Here is a 27290-nt window from a genome sequence, read left to right on the forward strand (position 1 = left end):
TTCATATTTTCAAATTCTTGAATTCCCCTACTTTTTAGAATAAACCATGGTGCGGCATTTAATCCAAATTCATTTAAATACTAGTCACAATGTTACAATAAGCATTTAGATGTCTGCAGGTAGTGCTTGCTTAACGACTACCCTGTTTAGCGACCATTCAACGTTACAACAGTGCTGAAAAAAGTAACTCTATGACTGGTCTTTGCATTTAAACTGTCACTGCATCCCCACAATCATGTGATTGAGATTTGGGTGCTTGGCAACTGGCGGGCGTTTACGACTGTCACAGGGTCCTGCAGTCACACGATCACCATTTACACACTTCACAGCCAGATTCCGACAAGGAGAGTCAATGGAGAAGCCAACAGTAAAATTGCAAGTCACGGTCATGTGATATTTCACTCAGCAGCCATGTCGTTTAGTGACAGAGTTGCCAGTCCCAATTGTGGTTGTTAAGTGAGGACTACCTGTATGCTTTGATTCAGACATGCGCACATCTATAGAAGCCACTGTCAATGCTGAGTGCTATCCTAATAAATTGTTTGAAATTAACTACTGTTTGCATCAACAGTAATGGCTATGCAAAGTGGCGCTATAGCTCATTTGGAAATGGAGAAAATTCTCAAGAAAGGGAGGAAAATTATCTATTGCCTCATTTTATCTAGCACTGGTCATAAATGTGGACATCTTGTCCTTTGTTTTTTCCCACAATTCTTAAATGTGATCTTCTCTCCTCTGAGTTTTTATTATAAGTGAGACAGCAGGGTCAGAATTTTAGACAGATACAGTTTTAAAGAAAGGTAGACAGCCCTTTCAGTGGGACCAGTTAGTTTGCATATGTAGTATCTAAAAGGGTAATCAGTGAGACTGAAATAAATGGAAATCACTATTTTTATGGGAGCACAGTGGCATTCTTTCCTGCAAAAAACAGAAAGCTAGAGAGAGAACGAAATCCTCAGTATGAAATATCTACAATAAAGTCCCTAAATGATTTCATTTTAGAACAATGACTGGCAACTTTGCAGATGCTTGATGACTGATTAATTTCAGTATAGGAGATGAGGCACAAAGTCCTGCTCAGTCATGAAAATGGAAGGTTTTGACACAGATACCACTATGAGATTTTATTGAGCATTATTATTATTATCTAGCTTGCTTGCTTGCTTGAGGTGGCTGTATGAATAAAGGGTGACATAGAAATAGCTTAAATAAATAAGTATGAATAAATAAAGCAATTAAAATTGAAATGAATGAAGCACTCAACTTTTTCCTATAGAGTGGCACATCACCAATATGTTGGGTAATGCTGTTTAAGGCAAGGCTGACTAAAGCAGCACTGGGATCTATTAGTAAATCCCTGAGTAATTTGCAAGTCATTTCCCATTGGCTTAACCATGACAAGAACAAACATTTTTTTAAAAATATTTTCAGTTAGGATCTAAAATCAAGGAAGCTTGGAGGAAAATGAGTATGTTTCTCTGTCAAAGTCAACACATGCAAATTTCCAGTTCTGGAACTTGAAACATATTCCTGGGCTGAGGCTCTAGAACGGAGTTTCCTGTCCTTGGAAACTTGAAGATGTGTGGACCTCAACTCCCAGAAGACTTCTAGGAGTTGAGGTCCACGCATCTTAAAGTTTTCATGGTTGAGAAACACTGCTCTAGAAAGTGAACCTTGTGGGTTTCCAGTGAAAAACAACAAAGATCTTGCAAACAAACTCTGTGTAATGGTTGCCTATTCTAAAACACTATTAGACTCACGAGCAGGAATTCAAAGATATCTGATTTATTAAAGAATAGTGTGCAGGATCACAGAGAAAGCTGAGAATGATGAAAGCGCGCCAAATACAAACTAAAAACCCTTGGTGCAAATGAAATCCCTCCCCCCGTAGAATCTTCTCAAGTTCACAACCCCAGGTGCTCCTAACGGTTTCTGATGGTCTGCGGGAAAAGTCCTTGAACAGAGAACATAACCCAAACACATTCCATTGTAATGAATACAGATACAGAGCTTGGTAGAAGGTTTCACAGCAGCTCCCTCCCAAACAGAAACGTGCGTCAGCGCCATGGCATGTGAAACGCTACGATGTATACTGTACATTGAAACAGTGAACATGACATACTGCCCCCTCAAAAGAAAGAACACATTAAGCAGCAGGCTTCAAAGGGTAAGCAAGGTGGAAACAGCGAACTAAATCAGGAGCATTAACATGACGGGCAGACACCCATTCAGGATGAGGAAAGTGTTTCCATCGGACCAGATACTGAAGGGTGCCTCGAAGCTTGCGAGAATCAACAATATCCTTGACTTCAAAGTGTTCTTGGCCATCAATCATGATTGGAGCAGGAGGAGGAAGTTGAAGATGCCAGCGTGAGGAGCGGTGCATAGGCTTAAGCAAGCTGCAATGGAAAACAGGGTGCAAACGTTTCAAATTGTGAGGCAGGTCCAATTTAACAGTAACTGGATTGATAAGATCAACAATAGGGAAAGGACCAATGAACTTGGGAGCGAGTTTTTTAGAGGGTTGTGGTGACTTGATAAATTTAGTAGATAGATACACCTGATCCCCAACCTTGAAGTCATGTTGTAAGGAACGATGCTTATCGGCTTGGAACTTGTAAGCAGCTTGGGCATCAGCCAAAGCTTGTTGAATCACCGGCCAGGAATCAGACAGCTTAACAGCCCAGTCAGATGCAGAACATGTTTGGGAAGGGGGCTGTGGCAGTTCAGGGATGGGAACAAAGTCGTGACCAGAAACCACACGAAAAGGGGTTTGTCCGGTACTTTGATGGACGGCATTGTTGTAAGCCACTTCAGCAAAAGGTAATAACTCCACCCAATCGTCCTGATGGTAGTTAATGTATGCTCTAAGAAATTGTTCAAGAGTGGAGTTCAAAATCTCAGTAGAACCGTCAGTCTCAGGATGGGAAGAAGTAGACAGCGTTTGTTTGGTGCCAATCAATTTTAAAAATGATTTCCAAAACTGGGAAGTAAACTGTGTCCCGCAGTCACTGACCAAACGGGAGGGGCTACCGTGGAGGCGGTAGATATGGAGGAGAAATAGGCGTGCCAATTGTGGGGCTGACAGGAGGGAGGCACAGGGAATGAAATGCGCTTGCTTGGAGAAAAAATCTTTTACAACCCAAATAAGTTTTTTTCTGACTGGGAGGAAGATCCACAATAAAATCCATAGAAATCGCATCCCACAGATGGGTAGGATTGGCCACTGGCTGTAAAAGCCCCTGTGGTTTCCCCCCTTTCTGTTTTGACATGGCACAAACAGGACAGGAAGCAACATAATCTTTTACGTCATGTCTCAATGTTGGCCACCAAAATTGGCAGCGAACCAAATGTAGGGTTTTTACAAAACCAAAGTGTCCAGCAAGTTTATCATCATGGGAACGATGCAAAACATCAGCTCTTAAAGCTTCAGGCACATAAAGGTGGTGGTCCACCCATGCCAGACTGTTTTCAAAAGAAACATTGTCTCTATTAGCTAGCAACCAAGTGTCAGATTTCAGTGCCTGGATAAAGTCCCTCTGTAACTGAGAAGGCACTTGCACTTTCTGCTTTTCAGACTGAGCTGGGGGCGGGGTTGCCCGTGCATGGATCTGGCTCCGAGTGACAGCAACCAAGCCCAGTTGTGGCTCAGTGAGAACAGTCCCAACCACATCTGCCCCCCTGGTCAAAGTCCTGAGGTAAACGCGACAAAGCATCTGCCAGAAAGTTTTTCTTTCCCGGGATAAATTTTAACTGGAAATTGAAACAACTGAAAAACTGAGCCCAGCGAATTTGTTTAAGACTGAGACGCCAGGGGCTGCGGAGGGCCTCCAAATTCCTGTGATCGGTCCAAACCTCGAAAGGGCATTTAGCGCCTTCAAGGAGGTGACGCCAGGTTTCTAAAGCGGCTTTTACAGCAAACGCCTCCTTTTCCCAAACATGCCAATGGTGTTCGGTTTCAGAAAATTTCCTGGACAGATAAGCGCAAGGTTTAAATGATTTTCAGAATCCCTCTGTAACAAAATAGCCCCGACTGAGGAGTTAGAGGCATCAACTTGGACCACAGAGGGGCGTTCGGGATCGGGGTGCTGTAGAATAGGCTCAGCAGTGAAAAGGGATTTCAGTTTTTCAAATGCTGCCTGGGATTCAGGTGTCCAATTCAGCACTGCCCCAGGGTTTTTTACTTTGCGTGTCTCCCCCAAGCCCTTGGTATGGAGCAAATCAGTGAGGGGCAAAGCAATCTCAGCGAACCCCTGGATAAATTGGCGACAGTAATTACTGAACCTGAGGAAACTTTGCAATTGCCTCCGGGTGCGGGGACGTTCCCAACTTAGAATCACCTGAATTTTTGCAGGGTCCATTTCAATGCCCTTGTCAGACACCCAATAGCCCAGATAGTCAAGTTGGGTCTTGTGAAATTCACACTTGGAAAGTTTGGCATAGAGTTTGGCATCTCTAAGCTTGCGTAACACCTGTTTGAGGAGGCGTTTGTGTTCCTCCTTGGTTTCAGTATAAATGAGAACATCATCTAAGTAAACCAGGACCCCTTTAAACAAATGAGCATGTAAAACTTCATTAATCAACTGCATCCGGGTGCCCCTGCTAACCCAAAAGGAAGGACTTTGTACTGAAACGATCCTAGTGGGCAATTAAAAGCAGCTTTCCACTCATCCCCAGCTCATATGCGGATGCGGAAATAGGCTTCGCGAAGATCGAGCTTGGAGAAAATCTTGCCCTTTGACAAATGAGCTAACATGTTCTTCATGAGCGGAAGAGGGTACTTGTTGAGAATTGAGACAGAATTTAACTCTCGATAGTCCTTACAAAGTCGAAGCATGCCATCTTTCTTTTCCTGGAATAGCAGAGGGGCCCCAACTGGGGAATTAGCAGGTTCAATAAATCCCCTTGACAGATTTTTGTCAATAAAGTCCCGTAATGCCTCAAGCTTCTTCTGAGTCATTGGATAAATTTTTGGCTTGGGTAATTGAGCATTGGGAACCAACTCTATTGCACAGTCAGTTTTCCGGTGGGGGGGGGTAGCTGATCTGCTTCCATTTCCCCAAATATGTCTGCAAAGTCTTGGTATCGATCAGGCAAGCCTTCTAAATGTGCCAAGTTAGGGCGCGGCGTGGCGATCGCAGCCCTTCCAACCCCCGCACGTGCAGCTCTCTCCGCTGTGGGAGCTTGGTAAAACTCATCTTCAAAAGTCACAGTTCTGTGTTCCCAGTTTATATAGGGGCTTCGATAGGTCAACCAGGGGATCCCCAGAATTACCAAGGGATTGCCAACAGGTGCTACAACAAATTTCAAAGTCTCATGGTGGCTGCCCATTTGCATTGCGACAATTCCAGTGAAATGGGTTGCTGCCCCCCCCCCCGCCGTTGAACCATCCAACTGAGTGAAGATCAAAGGCTGCTGGAGGGGAAAGCTAGGCAGGTCCAAAGCAGCAACCAGATCAGGGTGAATTAGACACCTGGAACACCCAGAGTCAACTAAAGCCCAGACCCCTGCAGTTTTCGTGCAGGAGCCCAATTTCACTTTTACTGCTAAAGTGGGACAGTCAGCACTCACCATAGCATCTTCACGTCCATCCTCCTCCACCTGCCCGCAGACGCTTTTCATGGCAGATGGCTGGCGTTTCCCCCCAGCTCCTTAGAGTTGTCTTCAGCCTCTCCCAAGAAGTAGAATACTTCCTCAGCGTCGGCTGCACCCTTGGCTGCTGTCATCCGCCGCGAGGGGTGGGGGCGATTTGGCTGGCGGCTTCCCCACTCGATCCCCAGCCTTGGTGTTTGGGCAATCAGCTGCTCGATGCCCTTCCTTTCTGCATTGGAGACACTGACCCCTCGTGTAGCACCTATCTCTCTCCTCATCCCAGGCTCTATAGCTTGGCCGGGCAGCAGTCACAGCACTTCGGGGTCTCCTCATGGTGGCCGGTGGTCTTTCAGATCTTCTAGCGTGCATGAAGTTATGCTGAGCATGCTCAGCCTTGCCTGCCAGACAGATCCATTCATACAATGATTCTGGGTTGTCTCTACACAACGCCCACTGTAGGACGTCCTGGTTGAGTCCCTCTTTAAACCGTTCTATTAAGATTGACTGAGACCAGTCGGGGATTTTCCCAGCTAGAGCCTTAAACTCTAGGGCATAATCAGCTACGGACATTTGGCCCTGGGTAAGATCCTTCAGCGCCTGCTTAGCTCTTGCCTTGGCCAGAGGATCCTCAAAATGCAGCTTTAAAGCCCACATGAATTCATCAAAATAATCAAGTGCAGGGGAGTCAGTGTCACTTAATTGAACATACCAGTCAGTCGCTCGTCCCTTCAACTTGGTGGCAATGGCAGTTATCTTAGCCTCTTCAGAAGGGAAGTATGCTCCAAACTGCCTCATGTAACTTTTAGCATTAGTTAAAAAGAAAGATAACTTTGTTGGATCCCCATCAAACTTGACAGAAAAGTCTCTCACCCCCAGTCCGGTTGGAGCAGAATCGGCAGCTACTTGAGTGGTTGGGCCCCAGGTTACACTAGCTTTCCCTCTTCGGGGTGGGGACACTGGTGATCAAGCCCTGTGGGGTGGAGATTCGTCCCGGAGCCGTCTCCAGCCCCGCTCTGCCGGCAGCCCGGATGGGAGGATGGGGGATGGTTGCGGGAAGCTGGGATCTCCTCCGCGTCTCCCCTGCTCCTCCAGTGATAGAGACAGGTTTCTTAACATGTACTCTATCGATTCTATTTTGGCTTCCACCACTCTTAGTCTCTCAGGGGTTTGAGAGCCCTCTCTCCATCGCGTGTTCGGCTTTCTCTCTGTGGACACCGTAGTAGATTCTTTGTCTGGGGTTAGCAGGAACCAATACTTCCGGGATGCCTGGGACGTCCCTGGCTGGGGTTCTCCCACTTCATCCCAGGTGATCAACTCTGTGAGCAATTCGCTGGGTGCCAGTTGCTCTGGTTCTCCCCCATTGTCAGATTCCTCCACCTCAGGACTGGAACTCAATTCATCCCAGAAATCTGAAGGTTCTGGGGTGAGGCTCAGTTCTCCGCTCTTGACCGTTGACTCGGGCATCAAGCTAGCCGTCTCCTCAAGTCCCCCGGTCATGAGCTTGGACTTGGCCATCGTTAACTATTTTCCCTCGCAAGAACTAATCTTGGTAGAAGCTAATGGTACAACTTTGGTGATTCTCAGCTTTATGTAATGGTTGCCTATTCTAAAACACTATCAGACTCATGAGCAGGAATTCAAAGATATCTGATTTATTAAAGAATAGTGTGCAGGATCACAAAGAAAGCTGAGAATGATGAAAGCGCGCCAAATACAAACTAAAAACCCTCGGTGCGAATGAAATCCCTCTCCCCGTAGAATCTTCTCGAGTTCACAATCCCAGGTGCTCCTAACGGTTTCTGATGGTCTGCGGGAAAAGTCCTTGAACAGAGAACATAACCCAAACACATTCCATTGTAATGAATACAGATACAGAGCTTGGTACAAGGTTTCACAGCAGCTCCCTCCCAAACAAAAACACGCGTCAGCACCATGGCATGTGAAATGTTATGATGTATAAACTACACTGAAACAGTGAACATGACACTCTGCCTACCTTTGACTTAGATCATTCTTCCATTACCTTCTACAAAACAGAGGGATGAGAGAAGTAAAAAATCTTACCGGAAGATGATTAAGTGGCACATCCACTTGACCCAGAAAGTCGTCTCTGGTCTGTTAATGAAACAGAAAAGACTTAAAATGATTTGTTATTAAATCAGTGTAGTCACTGGCATTAATTTCAAGTCAGTTTTTGTAATCACCTTGAATTATAGTGTAATTATTGTACATTCCAAAATCTTGGATTTGTCAGAGAATTCCAGCTACCTGTATTTCTTATATTGTTTTTGTCCTTGTGCAGCCTGAGTACGCACACACACACACACACACACACACACACACAGAGAGAGAGAGAGAGAGAGAGAGAGAGAGAGAGAGCCTAAAGCTAATATTAACTTGGAAATACTTTTATTTCCCCCCTTAAATTCAAGCAAGCCACAAAAAGAGCTGCAGCACTAAATCTTGGAATTAGATGAAGTGACTGATCATTTTATTTTCTTTGACTGATCTCAAAACAGGCACTCTACTCTTTAATGATAATTTTAATAATAATAATAATAATAATAGTAATAATAACAACAGCAGCAGCAGCAGTGTTATATATATGTACAATGTGCACTCCAGGGTGTTCCCAATGATTATCAGGATTTTCATGCTGGGAAAAGCAAGTTATTCTGTCTGAAAAGATTAATGTCTCATTTAAGAATTACGTGAACACTCCTTTCCTGTACATGTCATCTTCCCTGTTTGCTGCAGTAGACAGATCTAGCTCACATATGGAAAGCACCAAGCAATTTCTCCAGGAAGGCAGGCAGACAGGCTATACAGAGATAAATTGTGTGTGCATATCTGAAACACAGGAAGCTGAGGCAAATTTTGGGTTCCACTAACTTAATATTACCTTCACTGCATGGATCTCCTGACAAGAATCTTCTAGAGATGCCAAGATTTGACTTCTGCATGGAAAATGTGCTCTGCAATTTAACTACAGCCCTTTCCCGTTTGACAGTAAACTCTGGATTGGGAATGCCAGGGCTGGCCCTACCTGTAATGGAATGTGGGAATGACCTTGAGAGATGGGGTGAAGAGATGCTGCCTAGGGATTGGTCAGGTAAGAGACAGCACAGCCCGCAGCTGGATAGTCGGAGGGGCAAGAGGCTCAGAAGGGACCCTCCCTAGTTTCTCAATCTGTAAAGGAGGCAGCGGGAGAGTTGTACTTTCAGACTTGCAAGATTCTGTTAATGTAGCTTTACAACAAAGTACAATTAGCTCATCTGGTCGTGTTTCCTGTTTGATCTACTGATAAGGCTGACCCTACCATCAGGCAGTTTGAGGCAATTGCCTCAGATATCAGACATTGCGGGAGTGGCAAAACTAATCTCCTAGCTACTTCTAACCCCTTTGCAAACCTCTACTGAAATAGCTGCCCTGTATCTATTGCTCAGATACAGTGGAGGACTCTAATCTATAATCACAACTGAAATTAAACCAACTGCCAGTCCAGTGCTAATGATTACTGGATATGGACTGGAAGGGGCTTGGAATATATTACAGCCTTTCCCCACGTGCATCTAAATATGGATAAAACATGCCCTAGCAACTTTTTTTTTCCTGCTGTCCTCATGATGGACCGGCTTCTGGACCAGCTTTAGGGGTTAGTTCTAGGGGTACAGTCTTGTGCCGGGTCTATTTCTTCTTCCAGGGTAAGTTTCAGCCAGTTATGATCAAGGGCTTGACACTCTCCTTGCTCCTATTTAACATCTACATGAAGCCATTGGGTGAGATCATTCCATAGTATAGAGTACAGTATCATCAGCATGCTGATGATACCCAGTTGTATACTGCTCCTCTATCCTGGTATCTGGAGGTTGAAAGGGCTTGGATGAGGAAGAACAGGCTCTAGCAAGACTGAGTAGCTTTGGCTTTTAGGGCTCCCCAGATCCAGGGATTTTCCATCATTAGTTCTGGCTGAGATTGCACTCCCCCAGACACAACTGGTGTGCAATTTGGGGGTCCTCTGGATTCATGGCTCCTGTTTAAGGAGGTGGCAGCTGTGGCCAGGAAGGCTACGCACAGCTTTAGTTGTCCATGAATTGTGCCCTTTCCTGGACTGAAGAGTACTGCACATGGTCACTCATGCCTTGGTCCCATGGAGTATTGTAATGTAGTCTATTTGGGCTACCTTGAAGAACATCTGGAAGCTGCAGTTGGTTCAAAATGCAATGGTAGAGGCAGTTCTTGGTGCTTCCTGTTCACCCATGTAACACCTTTGCTAGGTGAGCTGCACTGACTGGCTCCCAATAGGCTTCAGGGTGCAATTCACGGCATGGGCCCTGGAGCCTTGAAGGACCACTTCTCTCTGGTAGTTTCTACTTGCCCTATAAAATCTAGTAGGAAGGACATGCTTTGGTTCTGTCAATTAAAAATGCTACCTTTCTATCTGTGAATCAGCTGTCCAGCAGGTTTGTCTGACAGTGGGATTAGCTTAGGGAAAATCAAAACAAAACATCCGGCAGGTGATCGCTGGAGCTGCCAAGTAAAATGGGAGAACCTTTCCCATTTTGCCAAGCAGATTCTTCTCCCTGTGGATCAGCTGTCTGTCAGGTTTGGGGAGATACCAGGTTCTGCAAATGGCTAACCTGCAAGTCTAGCCATTTTTTAAATCCATCCCCCAGTCACAACGGCCTTGTGATTAGCAGATGGCTTTTCATGCTGCTAACATTCAGAAAGCAGGAGGGCAGCAATGGCCCAGGCTTACACCAATGATTTCGCTTGACTTGTCCTGCATCCCCAAATTCATAACAGCACCACCAGCACCCAGCAGCACACCAGAACAGTGGCCATGCAGACAAGATAGGAATCAGTGGTGAGCACAAAAAACCTATTTTGGTATAGTTTTCTGTCTGCTCAAGAATGGCTGGAAAGCATTTTAACTACCACACAAAGAAAGGCCTGTAGACGGTATTTATTTTAAGATAGCGAAGAACAGACAATCTCTAACATCTGAGAGTATTTTGGCAGATGAAAACAGAAGGGAGGTACAAAGATGCCGCTACACAGAACTCTGCGTAACTATTATAAACAATCTCCCTATTCCCATCTGGTAAACCTGAAAACTTGCAATCTCAGCAGTGCAAATTCAGAACCCGAGAAGAGTTTCACTTCACCAACAGAGGCCCATAATGCAATTAATATCCACAAAGCCGAAAAAGAGCATCGTATCACAAAAATGTTTATTCTCACACACTTTAGAGAGCTGAAGTTTTGCTTGTTCGTATTTTCACATTTTTGTTATACTTGGTGAGTATGTTTTTAAGTACAGGTCCCTTTCTTCACATTACAGAAAATGAAAGACCCTGAAGCAGAGAAACCTGAATTGTACCTGTCTAGGTAATCGGAATCCAGACTTGCCTATAGAACAGAGTTATTAGAAAGCATTTAGAAACGTGAAGTGTAAGCTAACGCAATGGCTAATTCCCACACTTCATCAAACCTTAATTCATTTGGTTTGGATTTAATGTGATGTGTGAACTCGCCCATTAGGACTTAGCATCCCGTGCAAACAAACATGTTATGGTTTGCTTAAGAAATCACAGATAAATAATTCTGGCTTAGTGATACACATGGGTGCAGCCAGGGTTTTACAATCTTAAAATGCATGTCAGCTTTACCCTAATGTGACACTGAAAACAACAACATATTAATTAGCTAGCTTGTTTTTTTAGCCAGAAAATCTGAAGAAAAAAAAAAAAAGGCCTCTGGAACAATATAGAATAGGATCTCCCATTTCAATTTTTTTAGATTTTCCATTTTTATTTTGCTCCTGAAGAAATAAGGTTCTGTGCATTTCTATCTGTGTGTGTATATGTCTCCTTATCGTGTCATTTCCTATTATGGAAGGAACTCTTTGTGTACACCACCATACACAAAGAAACACCATACTTCTCTAGCTGGGAACCACCCCACTGGTGTTATTTGCACGGTTAATGAAAACAGAATCAAACAGAATTCTGTTGAAAGCAGAATTCTGGGAATTGAAGTCCACACATCTTAAAGTTGCCAAGGTTGAGAAACACTGGTCTCAGAAATAGCCTAAGAGAGTTGCCTCCAAACTTCATGTTTCATTCCACCTGTAGTGTGCTTCCGCTTTTATCCTTCCTGCATAATTAAGAGCAAATAATTCGGATTGGAAACACAGAACATCAACTGGCAGGAATATACTTTCCTTCCTTAGCTGTTTTGGTTCAAGAATGTCCCACTTAACCCTACGCCACAGGGATATACAGTAAATGCAGGAATTTAAACAATTTCCTGTCTGATTGGATTCTACAGATGAATCTGATTGAATGTTAGGAAAAACTTCCTAACCATTAGAATAATTTGACATTGGAACCAATTACCAAGCAAGGCAGGAAGTTGTTGGATGTGCTGAGGGAGAAGCTGGGCATTCAATCTGTTGGGGACATTTTAAACTGGATTCCTGCACTGAGCAGTGTTGACTCTGATAACCTCAATGATCTCTTTCAATTCTGATACCACTGGAGGAGGGGAGAGAGAGAGAGAGAGAGAGAGAGAGAGAAAGAGAAACACCATCTAATTCACCTTAATTGGCAAAATATTTTGAGCTGGTTCTTTTGACCTCCTACAGCCTACATTCCAATTTTCCTCTTCTCCTTTTCTTCTGTTGTCTAACCTATTTCATATTTAGGCTATAAGTTCCTGCAGGTTTTTTCCTTAAGTTGTTTTAAAATGTTGCTTTTAAAGGTCAAGAAAATTGATATAATAAATGCAAATAGAAGCCATGAGACTGGGTGCAAGTTGGTTCATGTATTGCCCCAGGCTAGTTACTGTTTGCTACAAGTTTTTCTGAATTATCCTTGGTACATTCATGGGGACTATAGAGACTCTGGCTGATCTAGAAAGCCAAACAGGGCCAGTCCTGGTTAAGGTCTGGATGAGGAAATAATCTGGGAAGTCAAGTACCAGGAAGTCAAAAAAAAAAAAAAACCAGAATAAGGCAATGACAATTCATTGCTATATCACACCAGGGAAACTGCATGGATGTGTCTGTGTAAGTCATCAGGAGTCAAGCTTGACTTGGAAATGACTATACATTCTTTAGGTCTAAATGTATCACTCTCTGCCTAAATTAAACTCTGCTTCTTCATTCAAAATAAAAACTAAAATTAGACCTTGGCTTCTGACATATTCAATTATTATGTCAAACCAGAAACTGCCCATTATAGCTAAGAAAAAGCAAAATGACTTGAATTTCAATTGCTTATTCCAGTAAACTGAAGTAGGGGGAGAGAAAAATATGGTCAGCAACACCTAAATTAAAGTGTGGGGTACAGATCACAGATGGTCAGTTGAGGTCCATGTGGTGGTTGACTGTAGCCTCCCCACATTCACAGGAGAGTACTTGCTTGGCAACTCAACCCTTGTTTCTTCTGTACCTTGATGGTCTACTGAAGAGCACCTTCTCAGTGATTTAGTTCCTACCTCCCCATATGTTCTGACAGTAAATTGGTTCACAAGAATGAAATGAGCAGATTCACTACAATCTAGCACAAGGAACCCCAAAAGAATCTGTCAGAATAATACATACAGTCCAGTTTTCTTTACGTTCTGAGAGAGAGGGGGGGGGAGAGGGAGAGGGAGGGGGAGAGAGAGAGATGTATGTTATGTTCCTGTTTATGAGGTTTTACTTGATTTCTACCCCTTGTTGAGGAGGGGGAAAATTCTCCATTTTTACATAGTGTGGTGTTTTCATTATATTGGCCACAGGAAGCAGCACATGAGCTGTTTCATCCTTATCAGAATTGTCCCCTAGTTACGTACATCTGATGATTCCCCGTAAGGATGAAGTCAGTCACATACTGCCTCCTAAGGAACCCAAAAGTAAGTGTGAATTGGAAATACAGTGATGAATATCTAAAAGAGGAACTAATGGCTGGTTTACGAGATGAAATAGGACAGGGCAGGGCAAGATATGATGATTTGCTAATGGTGATCCAGTAAGTTTAATGAGTTAGAAGTAAAAAAATTAGGTTTCTCAGTTTTAAATTCAGTCCTTTCCCAAGCCTACGACTTTGGATCCATTGTTGCTACTGCTACTGAGTCTTCAGCAATACGTACTGCAAAGATTAAGGCTGTAATCCAATATAGTCATTTAACATTGAGTTCAAGATAGAAGATTAGGACTTTCATCTGATTAACTGTTCACAGGATTGTGCTGAAACATGAAGCTATGATCCAGCAAAACGGACAACCTTGCTGCTTTTCAAGAAAAAAGCTAGCTCATCTTCTGCAAAAACAAAATTGCAGCTTTTAAAGCAATGCTCTGTCCTGTTCCCTCTAAGACTACACTCCAAATATAGTGTAACTGCTTGTTAAATCACACTAAGGGGATTCTTCTCATTAGTCAGAAATATCTGTCACCTTTGTATACTGCAGAAATCACACATCGCAAATCAACGAACAAATCAAATCGCCATAACTTCAGATAACTGACGTTCTTGTAGCTGTTTTTAAGGTGCTAAAATGCTGCCAATGCCTCCTACCACCTAAAGTTATCACCTACATCACTGTATCCGTTACACAAACACATATTCACACATACAGTACATCTGTGTATGTGTTACGTGTATGTGCAGAGGTGTCTGCAGGGGTCCAAAAAAGTTAATATGGGGTCCGTAACCATGCAGTCAAAGCCCACCCCTATTTTAGGTATGTTGTGACGCACGTTAACAGGGGGCAAGGCTTTAATTATCTGGTCATAGTTGTTATCTTGACTTTTTTTGATGCCCTCCATGGATGCCCCATGTATGTGTATGCATATATATATTATTACAATTTATATGCTGCTCTGCTTCTGGAGACTATGAATGCTTTACAGTATTAATATCAGAAGACTGAAAACAAAAATCAATTAACAGAATTATAATCAATTAATCCATTGCACCACTATTTGGGGTAGAATTTTTGCGGGGGGCTCCAAGTTAGTGTTGACTCCTGGCGACAAGTCCCTGCAGTTTTCTTGGCAAGGTTTTTCAGAAGTGGTTTGCTACTGCCTCCTTCCTAGGGCTGAGAGAGAGTGACTGGCCCAAGGTCACCCAGCTGGCTTTGTGCCCAAGGCAGGACTAGAACTCATGGTCACCCGGCTTCCAGCCTGATGCCTTAACCCAGTGTTTCTCAACCTTGACAAGTTTAAGCTGTGCGGACTTCAACTTCAATGGCTGGCCGGGGAATTCTGGGAGTTGAAGTCCACACAGTTTAAACTTGTCAAGGTTGAGAAACACTGGGTTAAGGCATCAGGCTGGAAACCGGGTGACCATGAGTCAAGGTTGGGAAACACTGCCTTAACCACTACACCAAACTGGCTTGTCAAAATTGTCTCCAATTTCCCTTCTGAAGAATCATGTGTTTGCAGAGGAAGAAAGGCAGGAAAGAACTGAGCGATTATAACTTCTAGCCCTCTGGTCCTTCTTAGGCATGGAAGTCAAATGGATGACTTTGGGCCAGTAATTCTCTCCCTGCCCAACCCACCTCACAGGGTTGTTGTTGTGGGGAAGATAGGAAGAGGAAGCATGGAACTTCTACAAAATAAAGGTGGAATAGCAATCTGACAAATAGATATATCTCCTTTACATATGAGACAATGCCAGATGCAGTGCATGCACAACATTATATTTATGTTACAGGCAAGTAAAGGAGAGAACAATGTTATGTTAAATTTCTAGTTACAGCTTTCTTACAAAAGAGAAGGCAGCGCATTACATGGAAGTGGTCATAAAATAAATGTGGCTGTCAATTTATATCTTAAGCATTAGGAGGGACTAAACTGAGACCTCTCCAAGTCCAATGTAAAATGTAGTAATTCTTAAATGCCACGACAGTTTCAACAGTGCTGAACAAAGAAAAAGCAACTATTTGTAGAATGCACCGTGCAGTATACTTTGTGACCAAACATATCTTCACAGAATCATTGCTGCAATTTTAACATGTTGCTTCTCTGTAGTTTATTAATATTATGTTTACTTCCAACCAAAAGCAGTCAGCTGTATGTTCACCTAAAACAACTGGCACAGCTATGTGTTAAGTGATTGTTAATTGACTGAAGCATTTCTTCTCCTTTTCAAACAAGTCTCGGTAACAGTTACCCTATATAAAGTACCTTATTAAGCAACTCATGGCCTTTTGGTATCAGTTGAGAAGGATCAAAACAAAAGATATTTTTCCCCACACCACCTTTTCTGAAGGATTGCTCACTGAAGGTAAATTCCAATTTTGGAGAAGATTCTGAAGTATTGTCTACTATGCTTTTAGATGCAAAAGTATTACCTGAAACTTGGATAGAAAGGTACACACAAATAGTCCTCTCCCAATTTTTTCTTACAATTATTCTTTCCATACAAATTGTTACTTGCTATTTTCCACCTTATCCTTCCATTTTTCTTTTATGGTTCATACATAATCCATCATGGGGTTTGTGTTTTTGGTTTAGTGCACTGTGAAACTCCATGCCAAGGAAGAAGGCAGAGTCTATAAAGCCACAAGAGGTACATTCACACCCCAGTGTATGAAACAGACCGACAGTATACAAAAGATGCATGGTTTCTCTGCAGAATTTGAACATAGTCATAGAGATAAAACAGTGGGAATTTCAGTGGAAGAAAAGTACTACATGTATTTTGAACATCATACTTAGAATTGGTATAAGATATTCTACCATTGGTACACTACTCTAGTATTGATTGACGAAATGAATCATCCCTTTTCTAAAAAATGCTGGAAATGTAACAAACAGATTGGATCCTTTTTCACATGTGGTGGCAATGCTGTAAAGCCCAACAATACTGGATAGTAATTGATAGCAGAATGGAACAGATTTTGAAGGTTCTAATTCCATTACAACCTGAGATAGTCTTATTAAATTTCACAAATCCATATATTCCTTCAAAATTCACTGAACTAGCATTGTATATAATTTTCTCCCTTTCAATGCAAAAACCTAGTTCCTCCTTAAACTCCACCATCAGTATCAATAGCCCTCAAGGAGGTTATCATCTCTGAGGAGGACTACACCCTTGTTGCTCTTGACAACTCAGAGGTAACCAGCACTGATTATTATCGTTTCAATTTGTAGTATGAAATCCAGCCCAGGTGGGTTAGATCCCAGTTCTCTGGATTCTAGTCTTACAATGAAAACCACATATAATTTCATATACCTCTAAAATGTATTTATAATTACTCTATTGTTTGTTGGTCTTTCGAGGGCTTCTTTGAACTTTTGAAGCTTTACAACGTTCTCCAAAATCAGAGCTTCCTAGAGCCTTTGCACCACTGTTATGTACAAAGGCATTATGATACCAGCAATATTGTTATTATTCTTATTTATGTTTAACTAATTTAATTGTTTCAAGTGGCTTTTATAATATGTTTTAATTGTTGTTTTTATTGTATGCCACCCAGTCACCTTGTGTGAGATTGGCAGCCGTATAAGTTTGATAAATAAATAATGCTATTTTTTACTCCATTGTGTTTTCTTTTTTGACAGCAAAAGTAAACTGGGTTGACTTTTTTCACAGGGCTATCTAAAATAACCCTAAGGTAACCTTTTGTGGTGAACCATCAGTTCAGACTCTATCATTCTTTATGTGGTAATCATTTTTCCTCCTATGTCCATTATTTTCCATTTGCTTACTTTGAACGACCTTTGTCATGTTAAGGCCCATTCAATTTGAAGAGTTCCCTTTGAAGCTATTTTCTTTGTGTTTTAACTACCCTCTGGAATTATCTGCAAATTTGAGCACTTCACTCTCAAGTCTAATTTTAGAAGATTTAGGAAAGTTAAAAAGCAATAGTTTCAGATCCCAGGAGGTCTCCATTAATCACATTTCAACATCCGACTGTCAATTTATTCATTCTTTCCTTTCTGTTCTTTAACCAGCCATCAGTCTATTAAAAACTCTTTCTCTTCCAACAGCTAAAATTCTTGATTGGCTTTATCAAAGATCTTCTGAAAGTCCAAATAAACAATGCTGATCAGTCCACCAGTTGCACTCCTAAAGAATCCGGAAATGCTACTGAGATAAGAACTATGTCTTCAGCAATACTTTCTGTTCCACACATTAAATAATATTTTACGGAATAATGATTGTAATGATTGTAATGAAGAATTAGTGACTGCCTGCTGTTTTAGAAATCTGTTTGCTTCTAACATACTGGGCCTATGTAACTGCAGGAAATAGATACTACAATAATATTTAAGGCTCAACTAGTGTTCCAATTGCAATGAATCTAAATACAATGTATTATGTTCCTGGACATCTCCAAACAAGGTAGAGCAGAGAGCAGATCACAAGTTACAGAAAGAAGGGGCCTGTCCCAGAATGGACAACTAAAGGAATTCAACTGTATTATTTTATCAATGTATGTATTTATATACTTATTATACAGTAGATCATCTCCTAAAGGGCTCAAGGCAGTTTATGTATTTATTTATTTAAAAAGTATTGGCTGCCCCATTCCAGTGGACTCTATAATATCACACAATGAAATTCTCACAGTCTAGTTAACTAAATAAAGCAGCCCAAGACTATCAGCACTCAAATGGTCTGTGGAATAAAAAATAAATTAAGTTCTTCCTGAAAACCAGAAGATTAGGGGCATTTTTCATCTCAGCAAGCAAGGTGTTCCAAAGGGTGAAGAGCAGCTGCATCACTAACCTCCCACGCCTTTCACCTTCCATGGTGTGGGAACACTCAGCATTCATGCCCTTGAAGATCGTATGGGCTGGGCCAAGTCCGGCTAGTCCCAAGCCATGTAGGACTTTCAAAGTTATAACAGTAGTTAGAACTTTATGTGAAGGGTTGTACGTGGGTGTGTTAAAAAAGTCAAGATGGCAGACATAACTGTGTGCATTACAAATGCATCACTCAGTCACGGCCATCTTGAATTTTTTTGATTTCTCCTCGAGGAGACCCCGTGAATGCGGAAGCAAAGTGGTAGCTAAGGCAGCAACAACATTCTAGATATTTTATTAATTCTGCTAAATCAGCTCTCCCCAGTTAGCAGACAAGCAGTTCCTTGAATCTTTCCCCTCAGCTTCTAAGAACAAATGAAATACATTGAGAGTGCCTGACCAACTTTATAAAATGAATTTTGACATTAAGAAAACTTTTATTAGGCAATTAGCATGCAAACATTTATGTTCTGCAGAAGGCTTTGGGGAAAATGGTAAAGCAGGTAGCTGGAAAGAAGGCAAAAACATATCTGGTGTTCTAGCCACAAAGTCTGCCTTTAAGTGCAGTCACAAGATGAAAAGAGGGACATTCAGATTAGACCCCTATCACCAGCTGAGATGTTTTCAGGTTGCACCTAGCCCTGGATGCTATTATAGTGGTTAATTTGAATGTTTTCAGCCTTCTCTTGTTGCATTTTAGAACAGCAATCACTAGTCATTTCTTCCCCTTTATTTACCTTCTTGCCTGATGAAGGGTTTTGGAGAGCTGAAAAATTTAAAACCTATTTTGTCAGGACAAAGGCACAAAATAACCAAATGGTTAACACTCTTTTGCCTGAAAAGAAATGTGATCAAGCTGGCATTTGTGATTCCACTATCAGCCTAACTTACAGTACATCTTAAATATAGAAGCAGAGGAGCTAAGTTGCGCCTGGAAGCCTAATGCAATATTCTCCAGAATTTATCCTCCAAACAATCCTAGGGAGTTACTGGGCTTGTGAGTACAGAAGAAGAGTTCTGTATGCAGATTCTGGATGCTTGTTCCTAACTTTAACGAATGAAGGTATAAGTTAATATTATTTCTGGAACGTTCTCTCATTTAAGGCTTAAAAGACTGTGCTTGGAATGAAGTTCTTATACCTCTTTGTGAGAGTCAGCTGCTCCTAAAATGACAATCCTGGCTTCCCAAGCAAGACAAAAATAAGTAGAGGAAAGGTACTAAGGAGATATTAAAACAACAGCAAGCATAAGCTTTTTAGGAGGCCAGATAGCTGGTAGCTCTTTAACAATGAGATGTACAACCTAAGACACAAGGATCTGAACACCAATTTTGCTATAAATAACACATTTGATGCACAGCAACCACTAAAATTCTTTTCTAATGGCTTCCTAGCTTTTTCACAATAATACTCCTGAGCAGAAGTTCCTTGATTCTTGTCCACCTATTTTAATGGTTTAATTAAATTGTTGAACTGGTCCAGCTTGCAGGGAGAAGCTTAACATACAGCTGCTTTTTAAGGCGGAGGGTGTGTGTGTGTGTGTGATTTGTTGTGTATGGGGTTTATTTGCTCACCATCATTGTTTTCCAAATCCCAGCGTGTCCAGAGTGGGCAGAATATAAATTTGGTTTACTGGGCCACTGCGCCATATCTGATTCACAAGTGTATTGGGAGGTGGCATCTTTTACCACCACAGTTTATGTATAAATAAAAAGAATATTATCGATATTTAATTTTAATTACATTAAAATGTTTTTACAGTTATGTTGACGCTGAAATATTGGCTTCATCCGCTATTTTTTGAAGTGTGGCCCATTGCACTCCATCCAACTGTTGAGTGTAGCCCTCTTATTTGAAAAAGTTGAACAGCTCATCAGGAACCAAATTAATGACTGGAGTGGTTTCTAATCAAATGTGGGATTTAAAAATAAAAACAGATATCCAAAGAAGGTGTATGCCTGGGTCCCCTGCCATAGACGAGGCAGACTGAGGAAGGTCTCTGTGTCCTTCTGTGCATGAATGTGTAGATGCTAAGAAATGAAAAGGAACAGAACTGAAAATCCCAGTTGGGAAGAGAGAAATGAAAGAGAAAAAAACAGAACTGGGTTTTGCTTTGGGAGCCACTGAGAATTTGATAGGGCCAATAGATTTCCTGCTAAACTTGTTTATATATAAATAAATTGAAATGCAACTATAACAGCTGTCTCTTCAACAGGAAGCCAACTACAGGTACGCACTGCCCTTGAAGCTTCTCGCCACTCTGAGAAGCCAAGACTGAGAATACATGATATTCCACAAATCTATCTTGATACAAGAGGGACGCGGTGGCGCTGCGGGTTAAACCGCTGAGCTGCCGATTGGAAGGTCGGCAGTTCGAAACCGCGCGGCGGGGTGAGCTCTCGTTGCTAGTCCCAGCTCCTGCTCACCTAGCAGTTCGAAAACATGCAAATGTGAGTAGATCAATAGGTACCACTTCGGCGGGAAGTTAACGGCGTTCCGTGTCGTCATGCTGGCCACATGACCACGGACGGGTCCTTACGGACAACGCCGGCTCCAAGGCTTAGAAACGGAGATGAGCACCGCCCCCTAGAGTCGGACACGACTGGACTTTATGTCAAGGGAAACCTTTACCTTTACCTATCTTGATACATGTTCAGCTTTTCCATTGCTCTCTTTCTTCTTGCCATTTTCTTTCATTTATCATTTTGTCTGGAAGTCTGCACAATAGGAAACTGTTTTACTTAAGTCCCCTCACTCCGCTAACATCCTCCCATCCCATTTCATAAAAATCTCTCTCAGCATTGCTTCATAAATCCCACCCACGCTCTTCCCGACAAAAGTTCACATTGTATTTGAAAAGGCTAAGGATATGCTCTTCCACACACACACAAAATCACCCAAGGGAATTAGAAGACTGAAAATATTAGCACCAGCAACTGGGATTCTGATTTATATCTTGCTTTGAACTTTGTGAGAAAGCTGCATGGCAAGGCAAGGATCACACGCTCAGCTGAAAAGGCCCATCAAGGGACTGGTTGCAGCCGTTAGTAAAAACCTTGGCAGTACAACAACCAACGTGCGCTGCCCTTTGGAACGGCCAATACTTGTGTAAATGTTAGCATCATTGTTCTTCTGACATCTGTTTCTGTTCTGTGTCACTATCACAGACCAAGGGAGATAAGAATGGCATATGGCTTGGAGGTTGGAGGTGAGACTTCAGGATTGAGTGGGAAGTGTTGAAATTCCTAGAACAGGACTCTGCTGATGTGAGGAAACAACACTTCAAGGTTACTGACCTGGACCAGCACATTCATGCTCAGTGTTAGAGTACAGATTTCATTTAGTGTTACATGACAGTTTACTATCTGCCTGCACCAAAATGAGAGTCTATCACACTTACAATGTGTTTGATACAGGAAGGGAACAGACCAAACGAATGGCAAAATGTGAATGTTGCTTTAATACCTGAAATACTGCCTGGAATACTTTATAGAAAGTTAGGATATATATGCTAAAAATAAAACAAGATGGAGAAAGTATGCATAGCATGGCTTCTATAACACTTTCCAGCTCCTTTACCAGCATCTGTATTTTCTTCTGTATAATGAGGTAATCTGTTGTGATTGTGTGTGGTGTTTCTGATCTCCTTTTGTCTTCCATCTGTCTGTGTCTGTCTGTCTGTTTGTTGTATGTGTTTGTCTGCACTGGGAAATCCAGGGCAGGCTGCATCCGCTCTGCCGTGGGTCCTGTGACTGGGTGGGAGGATGGAAGGAAGCTTAGAAAGGAGCAGTTGGCAATATTCTGAACCTCTGCCCAACTGGTCCTCCTACATGGATGCACTGGGAGAGTTTTCTTCTCTGCAGCCTCCAGGTGGACCTGACCCATTGTCAAACACTACCTTTCTTTTGCCAGCTTCTGTTGCCATACCAATATTCATCCTCTTCTGATTTCAGATGGTTAACTTGCTGAAAGAGTTCTGAAACCCTTTACATAATTTCTTTCCAAGATACTGTTGGGTTGGAAAAAAAATTCTGGAAAATAGGACCACATTTGAGACAATCTAGAGATACCCTGTGGATATCCTTGGGACAAGGTTTCTGCCAAGAGCATAAGCTGCATTGACTACCATTTGTTAGAGCATCCCTACTTAATTTGGACAATTCTACCAGTTTAAGTTTGTACTCGGTTCCAAAGATTATTTTGCCACACAGCTAAGCTGTTTAGGACTAACAGCCGAACATCCAGGAAGTTCTCCAAACTGGAGAAAGCACAGGTCAACAAACCATACAGTCTTTCAGAGTACTCATTATTTAAGAACTAATTTATTATATTACATCAGACACTTCTGGAAATGAAAAAAAAAAAAAACCTTTGACATGAGATACTGTAATAAATATGTTTAGACATGTCACAGTACAAGAAACTTTGTTCATAAGTGCAGATTTAGTTTTCAGGTACCCTGGAAAAGTATCTTAGCTTTCTCTAACCTGGATCCTTCTAGATACATTGGAATTCAACTTCCATAATTGATGACTAAAGTTCTGATGTCTGAGACCCTGATGTTCCAGCATTTTATGTGCCAGGGAGTAATTAGGATATATTCATACCCAGTTCCAGTTATCAAACTTTTTGAGAGATGTATGAATTATGGATAAGACTGACAAACCATGAAGAAATCTGAAATCATATCGCATTTATGGAAGAGGCAGAGGAGAAATTTTGTCATACACACTCCCTTGGTGTACTGTATATTATCGCTCCAAGTTGTTTAACCCTCATGAGATTCAAAAGTCAATAAGTACATTTTAATAAATACAACCTTTGTAATTTGAGCTAAAACTTTAAAATTGGCTTATGATAAGCTCAGTTGGCACTAGGATATTTTCATATGTTGCTTTCAAATTAGCTGCTTGCTCATTTCTGGTGACAACTAATTTGGTTTACCTCTCTCTTATCAGTGTGTAGAATTGGAGCACCTTTCTGTATTTTACATATTTCTATCTTTACAAAGCAGTATTTACATATACATTTGTAAACAGGGTTTTTTAAAAAAAGGAAACGAACAGAAAGGACTGAACACTTGTGAAACAGATAGGGGTGAGGGGGATCTATGTACCTATCCATGCCTATGTTGCACTGATATATATGATTCATGAATTATGGCCATTCCCAAGTTCAACATTTGGTCTTAGACAAAAGCTAAGAAGTAATCCAATTTTTGCTTCTTTTCCTTTTACTGGTTAAGAGTTACACATATTCATAATTTTAATGAAGCAAAAATCTTGTGGTTGTTTCATTGCTTTTCCAACATTCCATCATCAAAAATGCATGAAAATCAAGCAAAACAGGGAACTCATTTTTTACTCTGGAAACAAACTGGCATACAATCTTCCCCCAGAACTGACGCATCCCTATGAAAAACAGGGTCACCGTGCCAAACAAACAAACAAAAAAAGTTAAAGAAATTGAAGCTGCTGTTAAATTTCTAGGAAAGGAGTTTGAGGAATTTTAGGACTTTGCTGTTTTTCTGCCAGGCTTATTATTTCTCAGTATTACAACCAAGTTTTCTTTTTTAAAGAGAACTATGCATTGTTTCTCAAAATTTGCCCACCTACATTTGTGCTTAAAAAAAAAAGTGCAGTGCATTAGCTATGTTAAATTTCAGATTTTAGTTCGTTCAGTTGATTTAGCAACTGCATTGCAAACAAACAAAAAAAACTTCACACATTATTGTGCAATCTAAAAGGAAAGAAATTTCAATTATAATAACTCATTGCCATCTTGTCAACTTTTTGTCTCATCAAATGCTATAGTTATGCTGCTACACTCATTTGCACATTTCTCCAGTGGGGCACTGCATGAGCGCTGGCTATCCAATTACTCCAAGATATTTTTAGCCTGAATATTTAAAATAAACATTTTATTCTCCACTGTCCTTTTCTTTGTAAACAGTGGATCTTGCAGCAGAATGAGCCTATTCTTTTCATAATGCAGTGAACAGGACAGTGATTGAAAAGGGATGAATATCCCAGACGGAGAATGTTACAGAATGTTAAGCAACTGTTTGTTGCAAAAGCTCTTGTTCGCTTCTAGTTTTGTAATACAAGTAAAAGATTCTGGTGCAGACTAGGTTAACACAAACCAAGTTCACTTAACTTGCTAAGCATGGCTTTGCCGAAACATGGCTAAATCTCTCACTTGGTTAACACAGAGGACCCAGCAAGCCACAGTTGGCTATAATGTGCTATTCTCTCTTCTTTTTTTTATTGCAGCCCCAGCAATCTTTATCCTGGCTAGCATTTCCTAACTTTCTTTTGATTTTCACCTATCGTGATCTGATCCGGGTTTGGGAGACAGCACACAGATTGAGAGTGAACTAATCTTTCTACTAATCTCTCTGTTTTCCAAAGCAGCCCTATCATAAAACCAAGTGGCAGCTAGTCTCTAGCTCAACCTTGGCAACTTGAAGGCGTGTGGACTTCAACTCCCAGAATTCTGGGCTGGCTGGGGAATTCTGGGAGTTGCAGTCCACATGTCTTCAAGTTGCCAAGGTTGAGCAACACTGCTCTAGTTTTATTTGAAAGACCAGTGAAAATTAGGAAGTCACTTCCACAAAACCTTCTTAAAGATAAATGAATCTAGCATGTGGATTTGAGTGACAAGATAAAGCAGTCCACACTGAACCCAAAGTGGTTCAAATTTGAAACATTTTGCACAGCATATTGTACAAACATGGTCCTGCTTCCCCATAGGAAAATATATTTAAGAGTTATGATTAGTTCTAAGTCCTTGGATCACAGCTTATGTCAGTGTTTCTCAGCCTTAACGACTTTCAGATATGAGGACTTCAGCTCCCAGAATTCTAAGCTGCTAAGGTTGCAAAACACTGTACTAGCAGCCATGCGAGGCTTGGAACAATCCAAAGGCAAGAAGTTGAACAGTCACCACAGGTATTTCTCCCATTCCTACCCTCATGGCAGAAGACAGAACGGAGAAATCTTTTGTAACACTTAAGAGCACATAAATGCAGACGTGAAAATACGCCTCCCAGAAGAAATATGTGACCTCTGAAGCAACCGCAAATTACACATCGAAAGGAATGCTGTAGAACTGGAAAAGGTACTAGAAAACACAACCCAAATTATTGTGGCCCTTGCAAAAAAGGCAAGTAAGGAGGATATGACAGAGACATATAAAATAATGAAGAAAAAGAACATGGAAGAAGTTTCCCCAAAGCGGAGGCTCATATCATGACTCTGAAGATTGGGCAGTTTGAAACTGATAAAAGGAAGCATGTGGTCAACAAGGGAAGTAAATATCACACAATACAGGAGCAACCATCCAGCTTTAAGGAGGGATTAAGCCAATTCATGCAGGGTGAGATTATGGATGACTACTAGTTATGATGGCCATGTATTCCCTCCAGGATCAGACCCAGGATGCCTCTCTGTGTCAGTTATTGGGAATCAAGAGCTTGACTGAATTGGGTTCACAATTGGTTTTCCATAAGATTCTGGTTGGCCAGGGTTAAAAGAGAATGATGGATAGGTCAGACTGAGGAACCTGTGGTCCTCCAGAAATTGCCAAACTACTAGTTCGACCATCTCACTCAACTGATCTTGCCAGCTAGGACTGCTAATGACTAGAGTTCAACAACAATTAGAGGATTATTTGGTCTGACCTAGCAGGGTTCTTCCTATGTTTTGAAGTTTGAAGTCTCTGAGTATCTGGCTCAACTCCACCAACAGGCTGAAGGTACTGCAAGCTAAAAATACAGCTCAGCTTGGTCCATTTCAGTAGCAATTATCAATAGCTGCATATAAAGTTACATCTGTTAATGATGCTGCATAGTGTCTGGTAGTGCTAATAGGTTCTAGAGCAGTATTTCTCAACCCTGGCAACTTTAAGATGTATGGACTTCAACTCCCAGAATTCCCCAGCCAGCATGTCTGGCTGGGGGATTCTGGGAGTTGAAGTCTATGGGTCTACAAGTCTACAAGTTGAAGTCTATGAGTCTACAAGTTGAAGTCACCTATTAGCACTACCAAACACATGTGTGGACTTCAACTCCCAAAATTCCCCAGCCAGCATGGCTGGCTGGGGAATTCTGGGACTTGAAGTCTATGGCTTAAAGTTGCCAAGGTTGATAAACACTGTTCTGCAGACTGCACAAGGCATGTTATGTTGTTTGTTCATACTGTAAGGGTATATTCTCTTGCTTCTAAAGAACTGAAAATAATGTCATTATGTTCCTATTTTGCATTATATTTGCATTATATTTTAACATGCCCATGCCGTATGACTGTTACTGCAGGGCCAGTGGCAGTAGGTACCTTTTCTGAACAAGCTTGTTCTCTGCAATGCCACCAAACTGGCTGTCCATGACTTTAGGAAATTCAAGTGCAGTATATATGCAATGAACCTGCGTTCTCGATAAAGTGATCTTACCAGTCTTGGTCACAAAAAGCTGCAACCAAGCATATATGTGAAGAGGCAGGGAAAAAAATCAGGGGAAGAAAATGGGGTTAGCTTACCCATGCTTTTGTCAAGCTGTAAAATGATGGATTTATGCACTTTTCAGTCAGCATCAAAAGAAAAACAAAAAAGTTGTAGCAATGCACACAAACAGCCCACATATATTTGGATCATGGGACATTCAGGCATTATTTTCTCTGTATGTTTCAGAGCACAATGTGCTTTCTAAGTCTTTCCTGGAGTCTTTTCATAATATAGTTTTATTTATGTGTTTATCTATCTGGGTTCTACTCACTGTTCTGTCCTCAGATACTCAAGGTGGTATTTATTTATTTCTACCATAAGGTAATTTCGACCATTATAAAAGACTTGCTTAGTGCCGTCCAGCAAAAACTGAGCTGTGTTATCAATTGAATCAAATGGTACATTTGTCTCTGTATCTGGCCAGTCTAAACTGCTTATAATTTTAGAGCCTT

The 27290-nt window shown here is 41.5% G+C and overlaps 1 protein-coding gene across 2 annotated transcripts in view; it reads right to left on the bottom strand.

Moving 5' to 3' along the window:
• Nucleotides 1-27290, bottom strand: part of NEDD4L (NEDD4 like E3 ubiquitin protein ligase) — a 284464-nt gene that overhangs the window by 79038 nt on the left and 178136 nt on the right. For both annotated transcript variants that reach the window (XM_063295785.1, XM_063295784.1), the window contains one exon: nt 7657-7707. In XM_063295785.1, the coding sequence (XP_063151855.1) occupies nt 7657-7707 (51 nt within the window). The remainder of the gene's footprint in view (nt 1-7656; nt 7708-27290) is intronic.

The sequence above is a fragment of the Candoia aspera genome, chromosome 2 (assembly GCF_035149785.1).
Source record: "Candoia aspera isolate rCanAsp1 chromosome 2, rCanAsp1.hap2, whole genome shotgun sequence".
NCBI classification, from domain to species: Eukaryota; Metazoa; Chordata; class Lepidosauria; order Squamata; family Boidae; genus Candoia; species Candoia aspera.